The sequence below is a fragment of the Hordeum vulgare genome, chromosome 2H, assembly GCF_904849725.1.
Source record: "Hordeum vulgare subsp. vulgare chromosome 2H, MorexV3_pseudomolecules_assembly, whole genome shotgun sequence".
NCBI lineage: Eukaryota > Viridiplantae > Streptophyta > Magnoliopsida > Poales > Poaceae > Hordeum > Hordeum vulgare.
The window spans coordinates 521623066-521643900 of NC_058519.1; the positions used below are offsets into that span (position 1 = coordinate 521623066).

The following is a 20835-nucleotide window of genomic DNA, read 5'->3' on the forward strand; positions in this document are numbered from 1 at the left end:
TATCTATCTCCATAGATATTGATGCTCAATGTTCAAGTAGCTCAATCCAGGTATTCCTTTGAAAAACTCCTTTCAAACAACCTTTTATGCTTCACAGAAATTCTACATTACTTCTGATCAACAATAAATCAACCACATATACTTATCAGAAATTCTATAGTGCTCCCACTCACTTCTTTGGAAATACAAGTTTCTCATAAACCTTGTACAAACCCAAAATCTTTGATCATCTCATCAAAGTGTATATTCCAACTCCGAGATGCTTGCACCAGTCCATTGAAGGATCGCTGGAGCTTGCATACTTGTTAGTATCTTTAGGATCGACAAAACCTTCTGGTTGTATCACATACAATGTTTGCTCAAGGAAACCGTCGAGAAAACAATGTTTTGACATCCTATGTGCAATATTTCAAAAATAATGCAACAACTCCTAACATAATTCTAACAGACTTTTAGCATCGCTACGAGTGAGAAAGTCTCACCATAGTCAACTGTTTGATCATGTCGGAAACATCTTTGCGACAAGTCGAGCTTCTCTTAATAGTGACTTATCACCATCATCGTCTGTCTTCCTTTTAAAGATCCATCTTTACTCAATAGTCCTATGACCATCAAGTAGTTCTTCCAAAGTCTACACTTTGTTTTCATACATGGATCCTCTCTCGGATTTCATGGCCTCCAGCCATTTGTCAGAATCCGGGCCCACCATCGCTTTCTCCATAACTCGTAGGTTCACTGTTGCTCAACAACATGACCTCCAAGACAGGGTTACCGTACCACTCTGCAGTAGTACACAACCTTGTCAACCTACGAGGTTTGTAGTAACTTGATCCGATGCTCGATGATCACCATCATCAGCTTTCACTTCAATTGGTGTAGGCGCCACAGGAACAACTTCCTGCGCCCTACTACACACTGGTTGAAGTGATGGTTCAATAACCTCATCAAGTTCTACCACCCTCCCGCTCAATTCTTTCGAGAGAAACCTTTCCTCGAGAAAGGATCCGTTTCTAGAAACCAACACTTTGCTTTCGAATCTGAGATAGGAGATGTACCCAACTGTTTTGGATATCCTATGAAGATGCATTTATCCGCTTTGGGTTCGAGCTTATCAGACTGAAACTTTTTCACATAAGTGTCGAAGCCCCAAACTTTCAAGAAACAACTTTTAGATTTCTCTAAACCTCAGTCTACACTGTGTCATCTCAACGGAAATACGCGGTGCCCTATTTAAAGTGAATGTGGTTGTCTCTAATGCATAACCCATAAATGATAGTGGTAATTCGATAAGAGACATCATAGCATGCACCATACCAAATAGTGCGTGGCTCTGACGTTCAGACACATCATCACACTATGATGTTCCAGGTGGCATGAACTGCGAAACAATTTCCACATTGTCTTAACTGCGTACCAAAACTCGTAACTCAGATATTCATTTCTATGATCATATCGTAGACAGTTTATCCTCTTGTTACGACGAACTTCACTCCGAAACAGAATTGAACTTTTCAATATTTCAGACTTGTGATTCATTAAGTAAATACCGTTGTATCTGCTCAAATCGTCATTGAAGTGAGAACATAATGATATCCACTGCGTGCCTCAGCACCCATTGGACTGCATACATCAAAATGTATCACTTCCAACAAGTTACTATCTTGTTTCATCTCAATGAAAACAAGGCCTTGCTCATGTGGTATGATTTGCATGTCACTAGTGATTCAAAATCAAGTGAGTATAAAGATCCATCAGCATGGAGCCTCTTCATGCAATTTATACCAACATGACTCAAGCGACAGTGCCATAAGTAAGTGGTACTATCATCATTACCTCGTATCTTTTGGCACCAATATCATGAACATGTGTAACACTACGATCGAGATTCAGTAAACCATTGAAGGTGATTATTCAAGCAAATAAAGTAACCATTATTCTCTTTAAATGAATAATCGTATTGCAATAAACACGATCCAATCATGTTCATGCTTAACGCAAGCACCAAATAACAATTATTTAGGTTTAAAACCAATCCGGATGGTAGAGGGAGAGTGCGACGTTTCATCATATCAACCTTGGAAACACTTCCAACACGTATCGTCACCTCGCCTTTAGCTAGTCTCAGTTTATGTCGTAGCTTTCATTTCGTGTTACTAATCACTTACCAACCGAACCGGTATCCAATACCCTCGTGCTACTAGGAGTACTAGTAAAGTACACATCAACATCATGCATATCAAATATACTTCTTTCGACTTTTGCCAGCCTTCTTATCTACCAAGTATCTAGAGTTGCTCCGCCTCAGTGACCGTTCCCCTCATAACAGAAGCACTTAGTCCCGGGCTTGGGTTTAATCTGGGGTCTCTTCATTAGTGTAGCAACTGCTTTGTCGTTTCACGAAGTATCCCTTCTAGCCCTTGCCTTTCTCGAAACTTAGTGGTTTTACTAACCATCAACTATTGATTCTCTTTCTTGATTTCTACTTTCGCAGTGTCAAACATCGCGAATCGCTCAAGGATCATTGTATCTATCCTTGATATGTTATAGTTCATCACGAAGCTCTCACAGCTTGGTGGCAGTGACTTTGGAGAACCATCAGTTCTTATCTCGAAGATCAACTCCCACTTGATTCATGTGATTGTCGTACTCAGATAATCTGAGCACACGCTCAATGATTGAGTTTTTCTCCTCTACTTCATGGACAAAGAATCTTGTCGGAGGTCTAATACCTCTTAACAAGGGCACAAGCATGAAATCACAATTTCATCTCTTTAGAACATCTCTTATGTTCTGTGACGTTTCAAAACGTCTTCGGCGCCTTGCTTCTAAGCCATTAAGTATTTTGTACTGAACTATCGTGTAGTCATTAGAAACGTGTATGTTGGATGTTCACAACATATACAGACGAACTCGAGGTGCAGCACACCGAGTGGTGCATTAATGACATAAGCCTTCTGCGTAGCAACGAGGACAATCCTCGGTTTTACAGACTTAGTCTGCAAAGTTTGCTACTATCAACTTTCAACTAAATTTTCTCTAGGAACATATAAAAACAGTAGAGCTATAGCGCAAGCTACATCATCATTCGCAAAGACCATTAGACTATGTGCATGACAATTAGTTCAATTAATCATATTACTTAAGAACTCCCACTCAAAAAATACATCTCTCTAGTCATTTGAGTGGTACATGATCCAAATCCACTATCTCAAGTCCGATCATCACGTGAGTCGAGAATAGTTTCAGCGGTAAGCATCTCTATGCTAATCATATCAACTATACGATTCATGCTCGACCTTTCGGTCTCATGTGTTCCGAGGCCATGTCTGCACATGCTAGGCTCGTCAAGCTTAACCCGAGTGTTCCGCGTGTGCAACTGTTTTGCACCTGTTGTATGTGAACGTTGAGTCTATCACACCCGATCATCACGTGGTATCTCGAAACGAAGAACTGTCACAACGTTACACAGTCGGGGAGAACACAATTTCGTCTTGAAATTTTAGTGAGAGATCACCTCATAATGCTACCGTCGTTCTAAGCAAGATAAGGTGCATAAAGGATTAACATCACATGCAATTCATAAGTGACATGATATGGCCATCATCATGTGCTTCTTGATCTCCATCACCAAAGCACCGACACGATCTTCTTGTCACCGGCATCACACCATGATCTCCATCATCATGATCTCCATCAACGTGTCGCCATCGGGGTTGTCGTGCTACTCATGCTATTACTACTAAAGATACATCCTAGCAATATAGTAAACGCATCTGCAAGCACAAATGTTAGTTTAAAGACAACCCTATGGCTCCTGCCGGTTGCCGTACCATCAACGTTCAAGTCGATATTAACTATTACAACATGATCATCTCATACATCAATATATCACATCACATCGTTGGCCATGTCACATCACAAGCATACCCTGCAAAAACAAGTTAGACGTCCTCTAATTGTTGTTGCATGTTTTACGTGGTGACCATGGGTATCTAGTAGGATCGCATCTTACTTACGCAAACACCACAACGGAGATATATGAATTGCTATTTAACCTCATCCAAGGACCTCCTCGGTCAAATCCGATTCAACTAAAGTTGGAGAAACCGACACTCGCCGGTCATCTTTGAGGAACGGAGTTACTCGTAGCGATGAAACCAGTCTCTCGTAAGCGTACGAGTAATGTCGGTCTGAGCCGCTTCGATCCAACAATACCGCAGAATCAAGAAAAGACTAAGGAGGGCTGCAAAACGCACATCACCGCCCACAAAAACTTTTGTGTCTACTCGAGAAGACATCTACGCATGAACCTAGCTCTGATACCACTATTGGGGAACGTCGCATGGGAAACAAAAAATTTCCTACGCGCACGAAGACCTATCATGGTGATGTCCATCTACGAGAGGGGATTTCCGATCTACGTACCTTTGTAGATCGCACAGCAAAAGCGTTAAGAAACGCGGTTGATGTAGTGGAACGTCCTCACGTCCCTCGGTCCGCCCCGCGAACCGTCCCACGAACCGTCCCGCGATCCGTCCCACGATCCGCTCTGATCTAGTGCCGAACGGACGGCACCTCCTCGTTCAGCACACGTACAGCTCGACGATGATCTCGGCCTTCTTGATCCAGCAAGAGAGACGGAAAGGTAGATGAGTTCTCCGACAGCGTGACGGCGCTCCGGAGGTTGGTGGTGATCTAATCTCAGCAGGGCTCTGCCCGAGCTCCGTAGAAACGCGATCTAGAGGTAAAACCATGGAGGTATGTGGTCGGGCTGCCGTGGCAAAAGTTGTCTCAAATCAGCCGTAATAGCTCCATATATATAGGAGGAGGGGAGGGGAGGCTTGCCTTGAGGATCATGGAGCCCCAAGGGCTGCGCAACCAAGGGAGGAGGAGTCCTCCTCCAATCCTAGTCCAACTAGGATTGGAAGGTGGAGTCCTTCTCTCCTTTCCCACCTCCTTTTTTTTTTCTTTTTTCTTTGATTTTCTATCTATGGCGCATAGGGCCTTCTTGGGCTGTCCCACCAGCCCACCAAGGGCTGGTGCGCCACCCCAAGGCCTATGGGCTTCCCCGGGGTGGCTGCCCCCCCCGGTGAACACCCGGAACCCATTCGTCATTCCCGGTACATTCCCGGTAACTCCGAAAACTTTCCGGTAATCAAATGAGGTCATCCTATATATCAATCTTCATTTCCGGACCATTCCGGAAACCCTCGTGACATCCGTGATCTCATCCGGGACTCCTAACAACATTCGGTAACAAACCATATAACTCAAATACGCGTAAAACAACGTCGAACCTTAAGTGTGCAGACCCTGCAGGTTCGAGAACTATGTAGACATGACCTGAGAGACTCCTCGGTCAATATCCAATAGCGGGACCTGGATGCCCATATTGGATCCTACATATTCTACGAAGATCTTATCGTTTGAACCTCAGTGCCAAGGATTCATATAATCCCGTATGTCATTCCCTTTGTCCTTCGGTATGTTACTTGCCCTAGATTCGATCGTCAGTATCTGCATACCTATTTCAATCTCGTTTACCGGCAAGTCTCTTTACTCAGTCCGTAATACAAGATCCCGCAACTTACACTAAGTCACATTGCTTGCAAGGCTTGTGTGTGATGTTGTATTACCGAGTGGGCCCTGAGATACCTCCCCGTCACACGGAGTGACAAATCCTTGTCTCGATCCATACTAACTCAACGAACACCTTCGGAGATACCTGTAGAGCATCTTTAAAGTCACCCAAGTTACGTTGCGACGTTTGATACACACAAAGCATTCCTCCGGTGTCAGTGAGTTATATGATCTCATGGTGATAGGAACAAATACTTGACACGCAGAAAACAGAAGCAACAAAATGACACGATCAACATGCTACGTCTATTAGTTTGGGTCTACTCCATCACATGATTCTCCTAATGATGTGAACTCGTTATCAAGTGACAACACTTGCCTATGGCCAGGAAACCTTGACCATCTTTGATCAACGAGCTAGTCAACTAGAGTCTTACTAGGGACAGTGTTTTGTCTATGTATCCACACAAGTATTGTGTTTCCAATCAATACAATTATAGCATGGATAATAAACGATTATCATGAACAAATAAATATAATAATAACTAATTATTATTGCCTCTAGGGCATATTTCCAACATGCACAGGGGTTGGCACACGTTTTGACTCTCTGGTAGAAACTTTGGGGCACTCTTTGAAGTTCTATGTGTTGGTTGAATAGATGATTCTGAGATTGTGTGATGCATATCGTATAATCATGCCCATGGATACTTGAGGTGACAATGGAGTATCTAGGTGACATTAGGGTCTTGGTTGATATGTATCTTAAGGTGTTATTCTAGTACGAAGTCTATGATGGATGGAAAGGAAAGAATAGCTTCGTGTTATTTTACTACGGACTCTTGAATAGATCGATCAGAAAGAATAACTTTGTGGTGGTTTTGTACCCGACAATAATCTCTTCGTTTGTTCCCCGCTATTAGTGACTTTGGAGTGACTCTTTGTTGCATGTTGAGGGCTAGTTATATGATCCAATTATGTTATCATTGTTGAGAGAACTTCACTAGTGAAATTATGAACCCTAGGCCTTGTTTCCACGCATTGCAATACCGTTCGTGCTCAGTTTTACCATTTGTTACCTTGCTGTTTTTGTAATTTCAGATTACAAAAACCTATATCTACCATCCACATTGCACTTGTATCACCATCTCTTCGCCGAACTAGTGCACCTATACAATTTACCATTGTATTGGGTGTGTTGGGGACACAAGAGACTCTTTGTTATTTGGTTGCAGGGTTGCTTGAGAGAGACCATCTTCATCCTACGCCTCCCGCGGATTGATAAACCTTAGGTCACCCACTTGAGGGAAAACTGCTACTGTCCTACAACCCTCTGCACTTGGAGGCCCAACAACGTATACAAGGAGAAGGTTGCGTAGTAGACATCAAGCATCAATAGTTGATGGTTGGTAAAACCACTAAGTTTCAAGAAAGGCAAGGGCTAGAAGGGATACTTCGTGAAATGGCAAAACAGTTGCTGCACCAATGAAGAGACCCAAGATTAAACCCAAGCCCGAGACTAAGTGCTTCTGTTATGAGGGGAACGGTCACTGAGGCGGAGCAACTCTAGATACTTGGTAGATAAGAAGGCTGACAAAGTCAAAAGAAGTATATTTGATATACATGATGTTGATGTGTACTTTACTAGTACTCCTAGTAGCGCGAGGGTATTGGATACCAGTTCGGTTGCTAAGTGATTAGTAACACGAAATGAAAGCTACGTTATAAATGGAGACTAGCTAAAGGCGAGGTGACGATAAGTGTTGGAAGTGTTTCCAAGGTTGATGTGATCAAACGTCGCACGCTCCCTCTATCATTGGGATTGGTGGTAAAACCTAAATAATTGTTATTTGGTGTTTGCGTTGAGCATGAACATGATTGGATCGTGTTTATTGCAATACGATTATTCATTTAAATAGAATAATAGTTGTTGTATTTGCTTGAGTAATTACCCTCAGTGGTTTATTGAATCTCGATCGTAGTGTTACACATGTTCATAATATTAGTGCCAAAAGATATAAAGTAATAATGAAAGTACCACTTAGTTGTGGCACTGCCACTTGAATCATGTTGGTATAAAATGCATGTAGAAGCTCCATGCTGATGGATCTTTGTACTCACTCATTTTTGAAATGTTTGAGACATGCAAACCATACCTGTTGGTATAAATGCATGAAGAAACTCCATGAGAGATGGATCGTTTGGACTCGCTTGATTTTGAATCACTTGAGACATGCAAAACATGCCACATGAAACAAGAGAGTAACTTGTTGGGAATAATACATTTTTGATGTGTGCAGTCCAATGAGTGCTAAGGCACGCAGTGGATATCGTTATGTTCTTACTTCACTGACAGTTTGAGAAGATACAGGAGTATTTACTTGATGAATCACAAAGTATGAAATATTGAAAAGTTCAATTCTATTTCAGAGTGAAGTTCGTCGTAACAAGAGGATAAACTATCTACAATATGATCATAGAGATGAATATCTGAGTTACGTATTTTGGTACGCAGTTAAGACGATGTGGAAATTGTTTTGCAGTTCATGCCACCTGGAACACCATAGTGTGATGATGTGTCTGAAGGTCATAGCCACGCCCTATTTGATATGGTGCATACTATGATGTCTCTTATCGAATTACCACTATCGTTTATGGGTTATGCATTAGAGACAACCTCATTCACTTTAAACAAGGCACTGCGTATTTCCGTTGAGATGACACAGTATAGACTAAGGTTTAGAGAAATCTAAGCTGTCATTTCTTGAAAGTTTGGGGCTGCTATGCTTATGTGAAAAAGGTTTTAGTCTGATAAGCTCGAACCCAAAGCGGATGAAAGCATCTTCATAGGATATCCAAAACAGTTGGATACATCTCCTATCTCAGATCCGGAAGCAAAGTGTTTGTTTCTAATGGATCCTTTCTCGAGGAAAGGTTTCTCTCAAAAGAATTGAGTGGGAGGATGGTAGAGCTTGATGAGGTTATTGAACCATCACTTCAACCAGTATGTAGAGGGTGCAGAAAGTTGTTCCTATGGCGCCTACACTAATTGAAGTGGAAGCTGATGATGGTGATCATTAAGCATTGGATCAAGTTACTACAAACTTTGTAGGTCGACAAGGTCGCATACTACTACAGAGTGGTGCGGTAACCCTGTCTTGGAGGTCATGTTGTTGAACAACAATGAACCTGCGAGTTATGGAGAAGCAATGGTGGGCCTGGATTCCGGCAAATGGTTGGAGGCCATGAAATCCGAGAGAGAATCCATATGTGAGAACAAAGTATAGACTTTGGAAGGACTTGATGGTCGTAGGACTATTAAGTAAAGATGGATCTTTATAAGGAAGACAAACGATGATGGTGAATCGTCACTATTAAGAAAAGCTCGACTTGTCGCAAAGATGTTTTTGACAAGATCAAATAGTTGACTATGATGAGACTTTCTCACTCGTAGCGATGCTAAAAGTCTGTTGGAATTATGTTAGTATTGCTGCATTATTTGTGAAATATTGCACATAGGAAGACAAAACATTGTTTCCTCGACGGTTTCCTTGAGGAAAGATTGTATATGATACAACCAGAAGGTTTTGTCGATCCTAAGGATACTATCAAGTATGCAAGCTTCAGCGATCCTTCAATGGTCTGGTGCAAGCATCTCGGAGTTGGAATATACACTTTGATGAGATTATCAAAGATTTTGGGTTTGTACAAGGTTTATGAGAAACTTGTATTTCCAAAGAAGTGAGTGGGAGCACTATAGAATTTCTGATAAGTATATGTGGTTGACATATTGTTGATCAGAAGTAATGTAGAATTTTTGTAAAGCATACAAGGTTGTTTGAAAGGAGCTTTTCAAAGGAATACCTGGATTGAGCTACTTGAACGTTGAGCATCAAGATCTATGGAGATAGATCGAAACGCTTAATAGAAGTTTTAACAAGATGCATGCCTTGACAAGTTTTTGAAGGAGTTCAAAATAGACTAGCAAAGAAGGAGTTCTTGACTGTGTTGTAAGGTGTGAATTTGAGTAAGACTCAAAACCTGACCACGACAGAATAAAGAGAATAGACGAATGTCGTCTTTTATGCCTTAGCCGTAGACTCTAAAGTATGCCATGCTGAGTACCGCACCTGATGTGTGCCTTGCAGCAAGTCTGTTAATAGGTACAGAGAGTGATCCAGGATTGAATCACTGATCAGCGGTCAAAGTTATCCTTAGTAACTAAATGGACTAAGGAATTTTCTCGATTATGGAGGTGGTTAAAGAGTTCGTCGTAAAGGGTTACGTCGATGCAAGCTTTGACACTAATCTTAATAACAATGAGTAGTGAAACGGATTCGTATAGTAGAGTAGATATTTGGAGTATTTCCGAATAGCACGTAGTAGTAGCATCTATAAGATGACATAAAGATTTGTAAAGAACACACGGATCTGAAAGTTTCAGAACCGTTGACTAAAACCTCTCTCACGTGATCGCTCGATCAGACCCCAGAACTATATGGGTGTTGGATTCGTTAAAATCACATGGTGATGTGAACTAGATTACTGACTCTAGTGCAAGTGGGAGACTGTTGGAAATATGTCCTAGAGGCAATAATAAATTAGTTATTATTATATTTCTTTGTTCATGATAATCGTTTATTATCCATGCTATAATTGTATTGATTGGAAACACAATACTTGTGTGGATACATTGACAAAACACTGTCCCTAGTAAGCCTCTAGTTGACTAGCTCATTGATCAAAGATGGTCAAACTTTCCTGACCATAGGCAAGTGTTGTCCCTTGATAACGGGATCACATCATTAGGAGAATCATGTGATGGACTAGACCCAAACTAATAGACGTAGCATGTTGATCGTGTCATTTTGTTGCTACTGTTTTCTGCGTGTCAAGTATTTATTCCTATGACCATGAGATCATATAACTCACTAACACCGGAGGAATACTTTGTGTGTATCAAACGTCACAACGTAGCTGGGTGGCTATAAAGATGCTCTACAGGTATCTCCGAAGGTGTCCGTTGAGTTAGTATGGATCAAGACTGGGATTTGTCACTCCGTGTGACGGAGAGGTATCTCGGGGCCCACTCGGTAATACAACATCACACACAAGCCTTGCAAGCAATGTGACTTAGTGTAAGTTGCGGGATCTTGTATTACAGAACGAGTAAAGAGACTTGTCGGTAAACGAGATTGAAATAGGTATGCGGATACTGACGATCGAATCTCGGGCAAGTAACATACCGAAGGACAAAGGGAATGACATACGGGATTATATGAATCCTTGGCACTGAGGTTCAAACTATAAGATCTTCGTAGAATATGTAGGATCCAATATGGGCATCCAGGTCCCGCTATTGGATATTGACCGAGGAGTCCCTCGGGTCATGTCTACATAGTTCTCGAACCCGCAGGGTCTGCACACTTAAGGTTCGACGTTGTTTTATGCGTATTTGATTTATATGGTTGGTTACTGAATGTTGTTCGGAGTCCGGATGAGATCACGGACGTCACGAGGGTTTCCGAAATGGTCCGGAGACAAAGATTGACATATAGGATGACCTCATTTGATTACCGGAAGGTTTTCGGAGTTACCGGGAATGTACCGGGAATGACGAATGGGTTCCGGATGTTCACCGGGGGGGGGGGGCAAGCCCACCCGGGGGAAGCCCATAGGCCTGAGGGGTGCCACACCAGACCTTAGTGGGCTGGTGGGCCAGCCCAAGAAGCCCTATGCGCAGGAGAAAGAAAAATCAAAGAGAAAAGAAAAAAGGGGAAGTGGGAAAGTGGAGAAGGACTCCACCTTCCAATCCTAGTTGGACTAGGATTGGAAGGGCAGGACTTCCCCCCTTGCTTCGGCCGAACCCCTTGAGCCCCAAGGCAAGGCCCCTCCCCTCCCACCTATATATACGGAGGTTTTAGGGCTGATTTGACACAACTTTGCCACGGCAGCCCGACCACATACCTCCACGGTTTTTCCTCTAGATCGCGTTTCTGCGGAGCCCGGCTGAGATTAGATCACCACCAACCTCCGGAGCACCGTCACGCTGCCGGAGAACTCATCTACCTCTCCGTCTCTCTTGCTGGATCAAGAAGGCCGAGATCATCGTCGAGTTGTACGTGTGCTGAACGCGGAGGTGCCATCCGTTCGGCACTAGATCAGAGCAGATCGTGGGACGGATCGCGGGACTGTTCGTGGGACGGTTCGCGGGGCGGATCGAGGGACGTCAGGACGTTCCACTATATCAACCGCGTTTATTAACGCTTCTACTGTGCGATCTACAAGGGTACGTAGATCTGAAATCCCCCTCGTAGATGGACATCACCATGATAGGTCTTCGTGCGCGTATGAATTTTTTTGTTTCCCATGCGACGTTCCCCAACATTTATTACATTCAAAATGGCTCATTTATTTTGGGGCAACATTGGATATGAAGATAAGTATCATATGTCGAACTTGGGGCTTGTGTCCAGGAATAAGGATTTTAGGGGTTCCTAATCTTAGGATTTTTAATACGGCTTTACTTGTTTCTTGGAGTAAAAGATAATTTGATAATCGTCATAGTGACTCGAAGAAATTACTAACACTTATATATAACACAGATAATCCTAATGTTCTAGGGGCCAAACCTGAGGTGAGTTCTCCTTTTTGGAAACGAATAACCTAGGCCTTCTTAGTTGCAAGTCTTTTTTATTTCTTAATGGTTGGTAATTGCCAGAATGTTGCCATCTCGGATGATGGTTGGTTTGGTGATTGCTCTCTTAAGACTAAACTCTGGGATTTGTTTGTGATTTGTCAACAACAAGATGATGCGGTTGCGCGGGTTTGGGATGACTCTCGTTTGAAATTAACTTTTAGGACATGTGTAAATGATCAATTTATTTTCTAGTTGGAAGGATCTTTTATCCATTATGAAAAATGTTGTTTTATCTGATGAGAATGATTTCCATGTTTGGTTGCTTGAACATTTTCTTTTCTTTTCCATTAAGTCTTTCTACTAGTTGATCAACTTTGGAGGAATGTCCCGCAATCTTAAGAATTGTATTTGAAAGATTAATTGTCAATTATTTTTGGAGCTTATGGGTGGTTGCCAAAATGGGCTGCCCCTCACATGGTTGCCACCACCCATACCCAAAAGAACTAGCCCTAAAACCCCTCATCACATTCATGTTTTCTTGTGGCTTGTTTTTAATAATAAGAGTTTGACTAGCCATAATCTTGCTACTCCCTCTATCCATATATATAGGGCCTAATGCATTTTTCGAGGCTAACTTTGATCATATGTTAGAGCAATAATATATGACATGCAAGTTACACAAAGCATACCTTTAAATTTGTACGTGAAAGAGCTTTCAAGGATATAATTTTCATATTATACATTTCTTATACTATTATTCTTATCAATAGTCAAAGACAATCTCGAAAAATGCATTAGCCCCTATATATGTATATGAATGGAGGGAGTAAGAGATTTCATGTGGTCGATCCAACACATGTCTTTTGCAACGAGGTAGAGTATCAAACATTTATTTTTTTATTTGCATTGTGGTAGTTAACACCTGAAAAATTGTAGCGGACGTACTTGATATTCCACTATTGTACTCTTTCACGGATTTAGCAATTTACTCGTAGAAACAGAAGAGTGATGTACTCTCTCCGTTCCTAAATATAAGTCTTTCTAGATGTTTAACTAATGAACTACAGTACATACGAATGTATATAGACATATTTTAAAATATAGATTCATTCATTTTGTTTCGTATGTGGACACCTAGTAAAATATCTTAAAAGACTTAAATCGAAGGGAGTAGTTATTAACTTGGTCACTTCCGAACCTCGTGGAGCTTATGATTGCTATGTAATGAATTTGTTTTTCAGGAACAATCATGGTGAAGTCTGAAATGTATCCTGGGTATAGTAGGGCCTTTGATGCATCAATGGAAGGTGCGCCGATGCTCAACTGCCCTGCTCCTCACACTCGATCGTCACCGAGGGGAGCTCCTTAGGATTGCTTGCTCTTGGTGCTTCATTAGGATGTTTTGCAGATTGTAGTTTTCACTGGTTGATCTTTTGCTCTCTCTGCCATTTGTTCCGTTGGGCACCCTTCAGAACTGTTCAGAATTTCTAAATCATAATAATTTCGGTCGCAGCTGCTTCTAGTTGTTACCGAGAGTTGTTTGAAAAAGAAGAAACGAGAAGGTCTAGTGAAATGAAACAAAATGGCTAACCAAAGCGAGTTCAAAAACAAAGTTGCAAACTGATGTTCTGAGATACCGCATGAACCCCAAATGGCAGTAGCTTCGTAATGCTGGTTATTAAGAGAGACAGAGGACTAAACCAAACACACTAAATCGCTAACGATACCTGGAGGAACTAAAACGAACATGGAACAAGAAGATGAAAAAATAAAAAATAAAAAACGGTAGCAAGAAGCAAGGGGTGATTGTTTCCACCGTATACTTATCGAACATTAATTTAATAACCAATCTTAATCTAATTAGCCCTCTAATAATAACCGATCCCTCCTCCTTTTATTTATCTATATCTACATCCGATGCCCCAGCGGCAGCCTGCTCATCATCTGCGGATACGCCGCCGCGGCCGCGCCGGCGCCGGCGCCGGCGGCCTCGTCCTTCACCTCGCCCTTGGGCACCCTGAACCCCGCCGCCTCCATCCCCTGCCTGTGCCTGAACACCGAGTGCAGCGACGGGGACAGCATGGGGAGCTTCAGCCCCTCCACGGCGCCGAGCCCCGACGGCATCGGCAGGCTCGGCAGCGCGGCGTGCCCGGCGCCGAGCGAGTACGGGTAGTTGCCCATCGGCCCCAGCGGGTCCCTCGGCGGCAGGCCGAATGGCGGGCCGCAGCCGCCCAGCCTCATCAGGCCGTCCTGCACCGACGCCGGCTCCGCCCTGCGCGCGTGGGATAGCTGCGACCCCCCCGCAGCGCCGGACGCCGCCGCCGAGCTCCCGTGCCCGCCGTTCCTCGCCGCCGGGACCTCGTGGTTGTGCTTGCCCTCGTACGTGGTGATCACGGACTTGAGGTCATGCGACGCCCGCTCCACGTGCTTCCGCACCGAGCACCCCGGGTGCGTGCACTTGTAGTAGCTCCTGCAATGCAAGGTATGATCCATGAGAGTCTGCCATAGCCTCCAAGGAAAGTTTGCTTCATGTTTCAGACGAACCTCGGGTTCGGGTTGCCCTTGACGACCTTCTGCCCGTACTTGCGCCAGCGATAGCCGTCCTCGAGGATGTCCACCTCGCTCGTCGTCTGGATCACGACCCGAGGCTCGCGGACAGCCCTGGACGCAGTGCTCATGTCAATGGCACACGACTCTAGCTTCCTGGAACATTCGTCAACCCAAAATGAGTACACACATTTTTCTTTCTTGATGAAACGAACACATGGTGCAGATGTGCAGAGATGAGACTGTATAACCTTCTCTTGGACTCCAGTTCATCGCCCTCGGTGGTGTCGGCAGCGCCCTGGCCCTGGGACATGCTGCCATGGGCTACCCTGTCATCGCCGTCCACCTCATCAGACACGGCCGACGTGACATCCACGCCGCCCTCCGGGGACTCGAACCGGGCGGCACCGTCGTGGACCTGCATCGAAGCTGACGAGTCGCAGAGCTCACCGGGCACCGAGGGTGACGACGTGGCCTCCAGCCCATCGCCGCGCCAGTCCTGGACAGCCACGCCGCCGTGCCACAGCGACCTCGCTTCCACGTTCGGCTGCGATCCACCAGCGTTGCCGTAGCCGCCGTTGTTGTTATTGTCTGCAGGCGCGTCCATCTGCGCGTCATTGAACGGGTGAACCTGAGCTCCGCCGGCAGGCCGGCGGCCCTGGGCGGCGGGCCTGGGGTGGTTGTGCGTGCCCTTGTAGATGATCTCCGTGACGTGGCCCTCATGCGACCGCTCCACCTTCTTCTTCACCTGGCAGCTGGGGTGCGTGCACTTGTAGTAGCTCCGCGGGTACTCGCTGTGCTTCACCTGCTTCTGCCCGTACTTCCTCCAGCTGTACCCGTCCTCGGCTGGCGCCGCCGTGGCCACCGCGGCAGGGTAGTCTCCCACCTTCGCTGCCTCACTGTCCGCCGCCGGTAGGCTGTTGTCGGGAGGCGACGCATTGTTGTCGCCGCCTGCCGCGGTGCTGTCAGCGGCGAGACGATTGCGCTTGTTGTTGCAGTCATGGTAGCTGCGCTTCATCGGGTCTTGCGCATTGTTGAACTGCGCTTGGTTCAGATAGCCCAGCGGATTGGCGCCTCGCGTCGTCGTCTGAATGTTGGTTTCAGTCTTGACAGGAACATCTCTGCTTGGTGCTGATGGGTGTTGACTGTTGTGTAGAGATCCCTGAAGGCAAAGGAAGATGTTTCACACGAGGATTGAGGGCATTCAAAAGTTTTCATAGCAGCAAAAATAAAGTGAAAAAAGGTAAGCAGTAACCAGCAAATGATTTACCTAGTTTCATAGAATTAGAGCCTTAAACTTTCATTCACTGCGTTTAAAAAAATTGTACATTGTACTCGGCTGATTTTTCTAGTTTTTACCATGAACCTGGTTGGCACTCCATTAAACACCAGCAATGATGGTAAAAAGGCTTACCAGCTACCTGGCTTTAACTAGTCGTACAAAACGCTGTTTAAATACAAAAATTACAGTCCCCAAACTATTTGAAAAAATCACATTCTATGTATGAACAAAGCCCAATGCATAAAAATTGATCATTCAGGCTGACACTTAGAAATAATCAACTACGCCCAACTCCATGGTTACAAAAGGTAAACATTTCAAATGCGGGTATGCGAAACTCAATGAATCACATCAGTCATTCATCATTGTTACATGTGGAACAATATGGTTCAGCATAAAACTAGTTCTATCATAGCAAATTAGCATAATGCTACTGTATTACTACTTGTTTTCTTTTTTCAGTGCAAGGAATAAGACTGACCATACACAATTTCACATAACTGCTCACCTTCTTCCCTTCAGCAGTGTACTGTGATGATTTTAGGTCCAAAGGCTTGAAAGAAAATGCACCGGGACGATCTTCGATTGAGGGTGGTTCAAGCCTACCATTATTGTTGTTATTGGTATCACCAAGCATGAGTAACTTCCCCGTGGTTGGCGAGGCCTGGCCCTGAAGCATATAGCATAATAAAACATTCAGGTACTAGCTTCAGTATCAGCGTTTCTGTTGTTTAATTTGAAATTTCTTACTCTTGAGTTCATTCATATTCATTCACACTACATGAAAAGGGGCAGAAATATACAAACTTTCATTTGCTTTATTAGGCAACAGTAATAAAATCCCCTCGGAGTTCGTAAAAAAAATCTCCTCAGGTATATAGGTAGGTTATATAGAGACAATGACAAAGTTAAGCTTTCATGGACTTACAAAAATGTCCAAAGTTCAGTAAAGCAAGAATACTTAACCTGCCAATCTAGCATCCCACTGACAGAATTAAGAACAAATCCTACACACTGACGCTGGATACCACAACCATGAAAATCAAAACACAATCCATACCATGGCATTGGAGAGGAACACCGGCGATTCCAGCAGCGACGCCGGGCTAAGGCCGGGCGGGATGGTCAGGTAAGGCGACTGGGCTCCTGAATACTCGCTGTCAGGCATGCTGAGCTTGGCGACGCTGAACCCGGCTCTAGCCTGCATCCGCTCGGAGAGGCTGCTGCTGGAGCTGGACCTCTGGCCGAAGTGCGGCGTCGCCGGCATCGGCTTGCCTTCCTCCTGAGGCGAGCCCACGTCCACCGACAAGCCGTGCCTCTCGAACCCGGCCCCCTCGGAGCCGTCGTTGTTGCCGTCGCAGTCCTCCACCAGGGGGTCCGCGGGGAACGGGTCGGTGAGGAAGCTCGGCAGCATGCTGCAGTCTGGCCGTGCGCTCTGGTCCTTCCACTCCATGGCTATGTGTGTGTGGCCGTCCATCTCAGCATGGAACCTGCATTCACAGAGGAGAGCCGAGAAACATCAGAAAGATAAAAGGAAATTCAGTAAAGACAGCGGGGAAGAAACACCATCAACGACAAGAACAGAGAAAAGCAACGGAATGTAATTGCTGGTCTCACACAAATCCTTGGCTCAAACACCAAAGGGGTCAAGAATTTGCTTCGACTGCCAAAAACTACACAATCTTATCGAGCAGAAAGCTGATTCTCCAAAACTGAAAGCATTGTCCATGCCCCCGGGTAAACGACAACCCGTATAACATCAAAAGGTTAGGTTGATGCGACCGGCACAGTCATCCACAAAGAAGTTGAATGTACTACTACAGAAAAGGAGCCGAAAATAAAAAGTGGGAGTGGCTGGCCGTCCCATCCAATTCACTCCAAGAACAGGAAAGGAAGAGGCCATGGACCCCTCTACACAAGAGCGTGCTGATTCGGGGCTCGGAGCTCGAGGCGCATGACAACAGGGAACAACTTTTTTCTCCTAAAGCCCTTCAAAATTGCTCCGAGAACGGACTTCGGCGGGGGAGGACGCACTTTTGAGCCAAACATCGTAAGCACCGCGGTAAAGAAAAGGTTGCTTATTTGATTCGAATCGTCTGCGGGGTGGGGAAATGGAGGATCGTTTTTATCTTGCGAGCTGGAGAGATGAATGTGCGTCGGGGATGGTGCGAGAGACGCGGAGCTGGAAGAACCAAACCAGAGAAAAGTAAGGAGAAGACAGGCATTCAAATCAAACATTTCTTCCCCATGTCAATCGGCGAGAAGTTTTGGCCTATTTTTGAAAAAACGAGGCAGATGAGGCAGTTCGTTATTAAAAACAAAATAGTAAATCTAAACGAAATTGGACCAGAATTCGGAAACAAGACGCATTACGCAGAGAAATCCAACGAAACACAGTTTAAAACAAAAAAGAACTGTTGAGGCGCATTTCGACAGACCCAAACCTTGATTTATTTTCAAGGAAGAGGATCAAAACATGACATCAGGATGATAGGATCTTGTCATACTAGCAGAAGAAATTTGGATCACGAAGAACACATGCCAAGGCGCAGGGAGGAGGAACGGAATCTCCTCGGAAGGACAAGAAAACCGGATGGCCTTGGGAATGCCGGGAGAGATTTGATCAAGGAACATTGGAGAGGAACGGGACACGAACCTTGGTGAGATTACGGAGAAATGTGAATCGCAGGAACCCCCAATGGCGACGCGAGGCTCGGCTCGGCTCCCCCTCTCCCTGCCGGCGATGGTCTCAGTCCACCAATGGCCAAGACCAGCCGCAGAGGGAACAAGGCACAAGGATCAGAGACAAATGATGGGCTGCAGCCGCAGGGAGTCAGGAAAAGAAGGTTCCTCCTGCCATTATTACTCGGCTCCCCTCTCCCATTGTCTCTCTCTCTCTCTCTTCCCTGTCACAGTTCTTTTATCCTCAAGGGAGAAGAAGAAACAGAAAACAGAGGAGAGAGAGAGAGGAGGAGGGGCGGTTTGACCAAGAAGGTGGGAGATGTGCGGAGGGATTCGTTGGAACCCGAGGAGGGATGACGGTGAGAGGAGAGAGAAACATGGATGGCAAGGCATTGATGGCATGCTCGCCGTTCATCTCTCTCCTGCGAACTGCAGCTTTTCTCTTTCTCTTTTTTAGAGAGAGGGAGAAAGAGAAATGGAATTGCTCTTTTCTTCTGTTTTTTTCTCTGCATTTTTCTTTCTTGGTGAATTCACTCTGGTTGTTCCTTTGTCCCGGAAGTTCTGGCGTATTTTTTCTGTATAGCTTAACGCACATTAAAATTTCAGAGGATTTTACTGAAGGAAACGGCACATCCAAGTGTGAACATAAGCACCGAGATTTACTTATTTTTAAGAATCGAATCTATGTCACAGGCCAGGAATTATTCTAGTGCCAATAGTTATTTGAGTGTAAATAACGACTCGGAAAAAAATTGAGTGTAAATAGTTGCATTAGAATCATCCACGCATCATGTTTCAATTCAGAAAAATTTAAACAGGGGAAATTTAAAGCCTCAAAATTTTAAATAAAAGGGCAAGAACCATAAAAATTATATTCAATGAATCCAATGCCCTTATGCAATGTTTGAGAATTTTTGCAAGAGCTATATTTCAAGCCAAAATTTATGAGTATTTTTAAGGAATAATTTGGGACTTTGAATTTATTTGTATTTGAATTGAATTTATGTTACTATTATATAAAATATAAACTCAAAATTCCTGAAAATTGTATGTTAGCTTGGAACGGTCCGTAGCTATCACATATTAAAATTTCAGATGGTTTTGAATTCATTTGGTGGTTCAAGTAAATTGAAAACAATGGAAATTAATAAAGAAAACAAAACACAAATAAAGAAGAAAAAAGGACAAATTTACCTGCCCAGTCCAGCACTGTAGCTGGCGGGCAAGCCCACCTGCCACTACACCGTCTTCAACCTCGAGGGTGTGTGCATGACGCGTGCACGCACGTGTTGTCCACCTCCTACTTCCGGGAGGTGTCCCGAACCTTTCCTCCTCACCACTGCCTCTATCTTATCCTCTCCCTCTCTCCCTCCCTCCCTCTCTCTAAGCCCCATGTTGGAAATATGCCCTAGAGGCAATAATAAAATAGTTATTATTATATTTCCTGTTTCAAGATAATCGTTTATTATCCATGCTATATTTGTATTGGATGGAAGCATAAATACATGTGTGGATATATAGACAAAACAATGTCTCTAGTGAGCCTCTACTTGACTAGTCTGTTGGTCAAGGATGATTAAGGTTTCCTAGCCATAGACAAGTGTTGTCACTTGATGACAGGATCACATCATTAGAAGAATGATGTGATGGACAAGACCCAAACTATAAACATAGCATATGATCGTGTCATTCTGTTGCTATTGTTTTTTGCATGTCAAGTATACATTCCTGTGACCATGAGATCATGTAACTCACTGACACCGTAGGAATGCCTTGTGTATATCAAACGTTGCAACGTAACTGAATGACTATAAAGGTGCTCTACAGGTATCTCCAAAGGTGTATGTTGAGTTAGGATGGATGAAGACTGGGATTTCTCACTTCGTGTGATGGAGAGGTATCTCGGTGCCCACTCGATAATACAACATCACAAACAAGCCTTGCAAGCAATGTGACTAAAGAGTTAGCCACGGGGTCTTGTATTATGGAACGAGTAAAGGGACTTTCCGGTAACGAGATTGAAATAGGTATGGAAATACCAACGATCGAATCTCGGGCAAGTAATATACACAAGGACAAAGGGAATGATATACGGGATTGTGTG

At 44.2% G+C, this 20835-nt stretch overlaps 1 protein-coding gene across 2 annotated transcripts; it reads right to left on the reverse strand.

Annotated features, from left to right (window-relative positions):
- Positions 1-13861: 13861 nt before the first annotated feature.
- On the reverse strand, positions 13862-18825 carry LOC123426980 (probable WRKY transcription factor 34). Of its 2 annotated transcripts, none has more exons than XM_045110903.1 (6): positions 18706-18825; positions 17110-17539; positions 16558-16719; positions 15019-15929; positions 14765-14923; positions 13862-14690 (listed from the first exon to the last, which is right to left on the reverse strand). In XM_045110903.1, exons 2-6 carry the CDS (start codon positions 17524-17526, stop codon positions 14129-14131), a joined length of 2211 nt encoding a protein of 736 aa, XP_044966838.1. In that variant the 5' UTR covers positions 17527-17539; positions 18706-18825; the 3' UTR covers positions 13862-14128. The 2 variants fall into 2 exon arrangements, with proteins under 2 accessions (XP_044966838.1, XP_044966837.1); XM_045110902.1 differs by lacking the exon at positions 18706-18825 and adding an exon at positions 17667-17983.
- Between the last annotated feature and the right edge of the window lie 2010 nt (positions 18826-20835).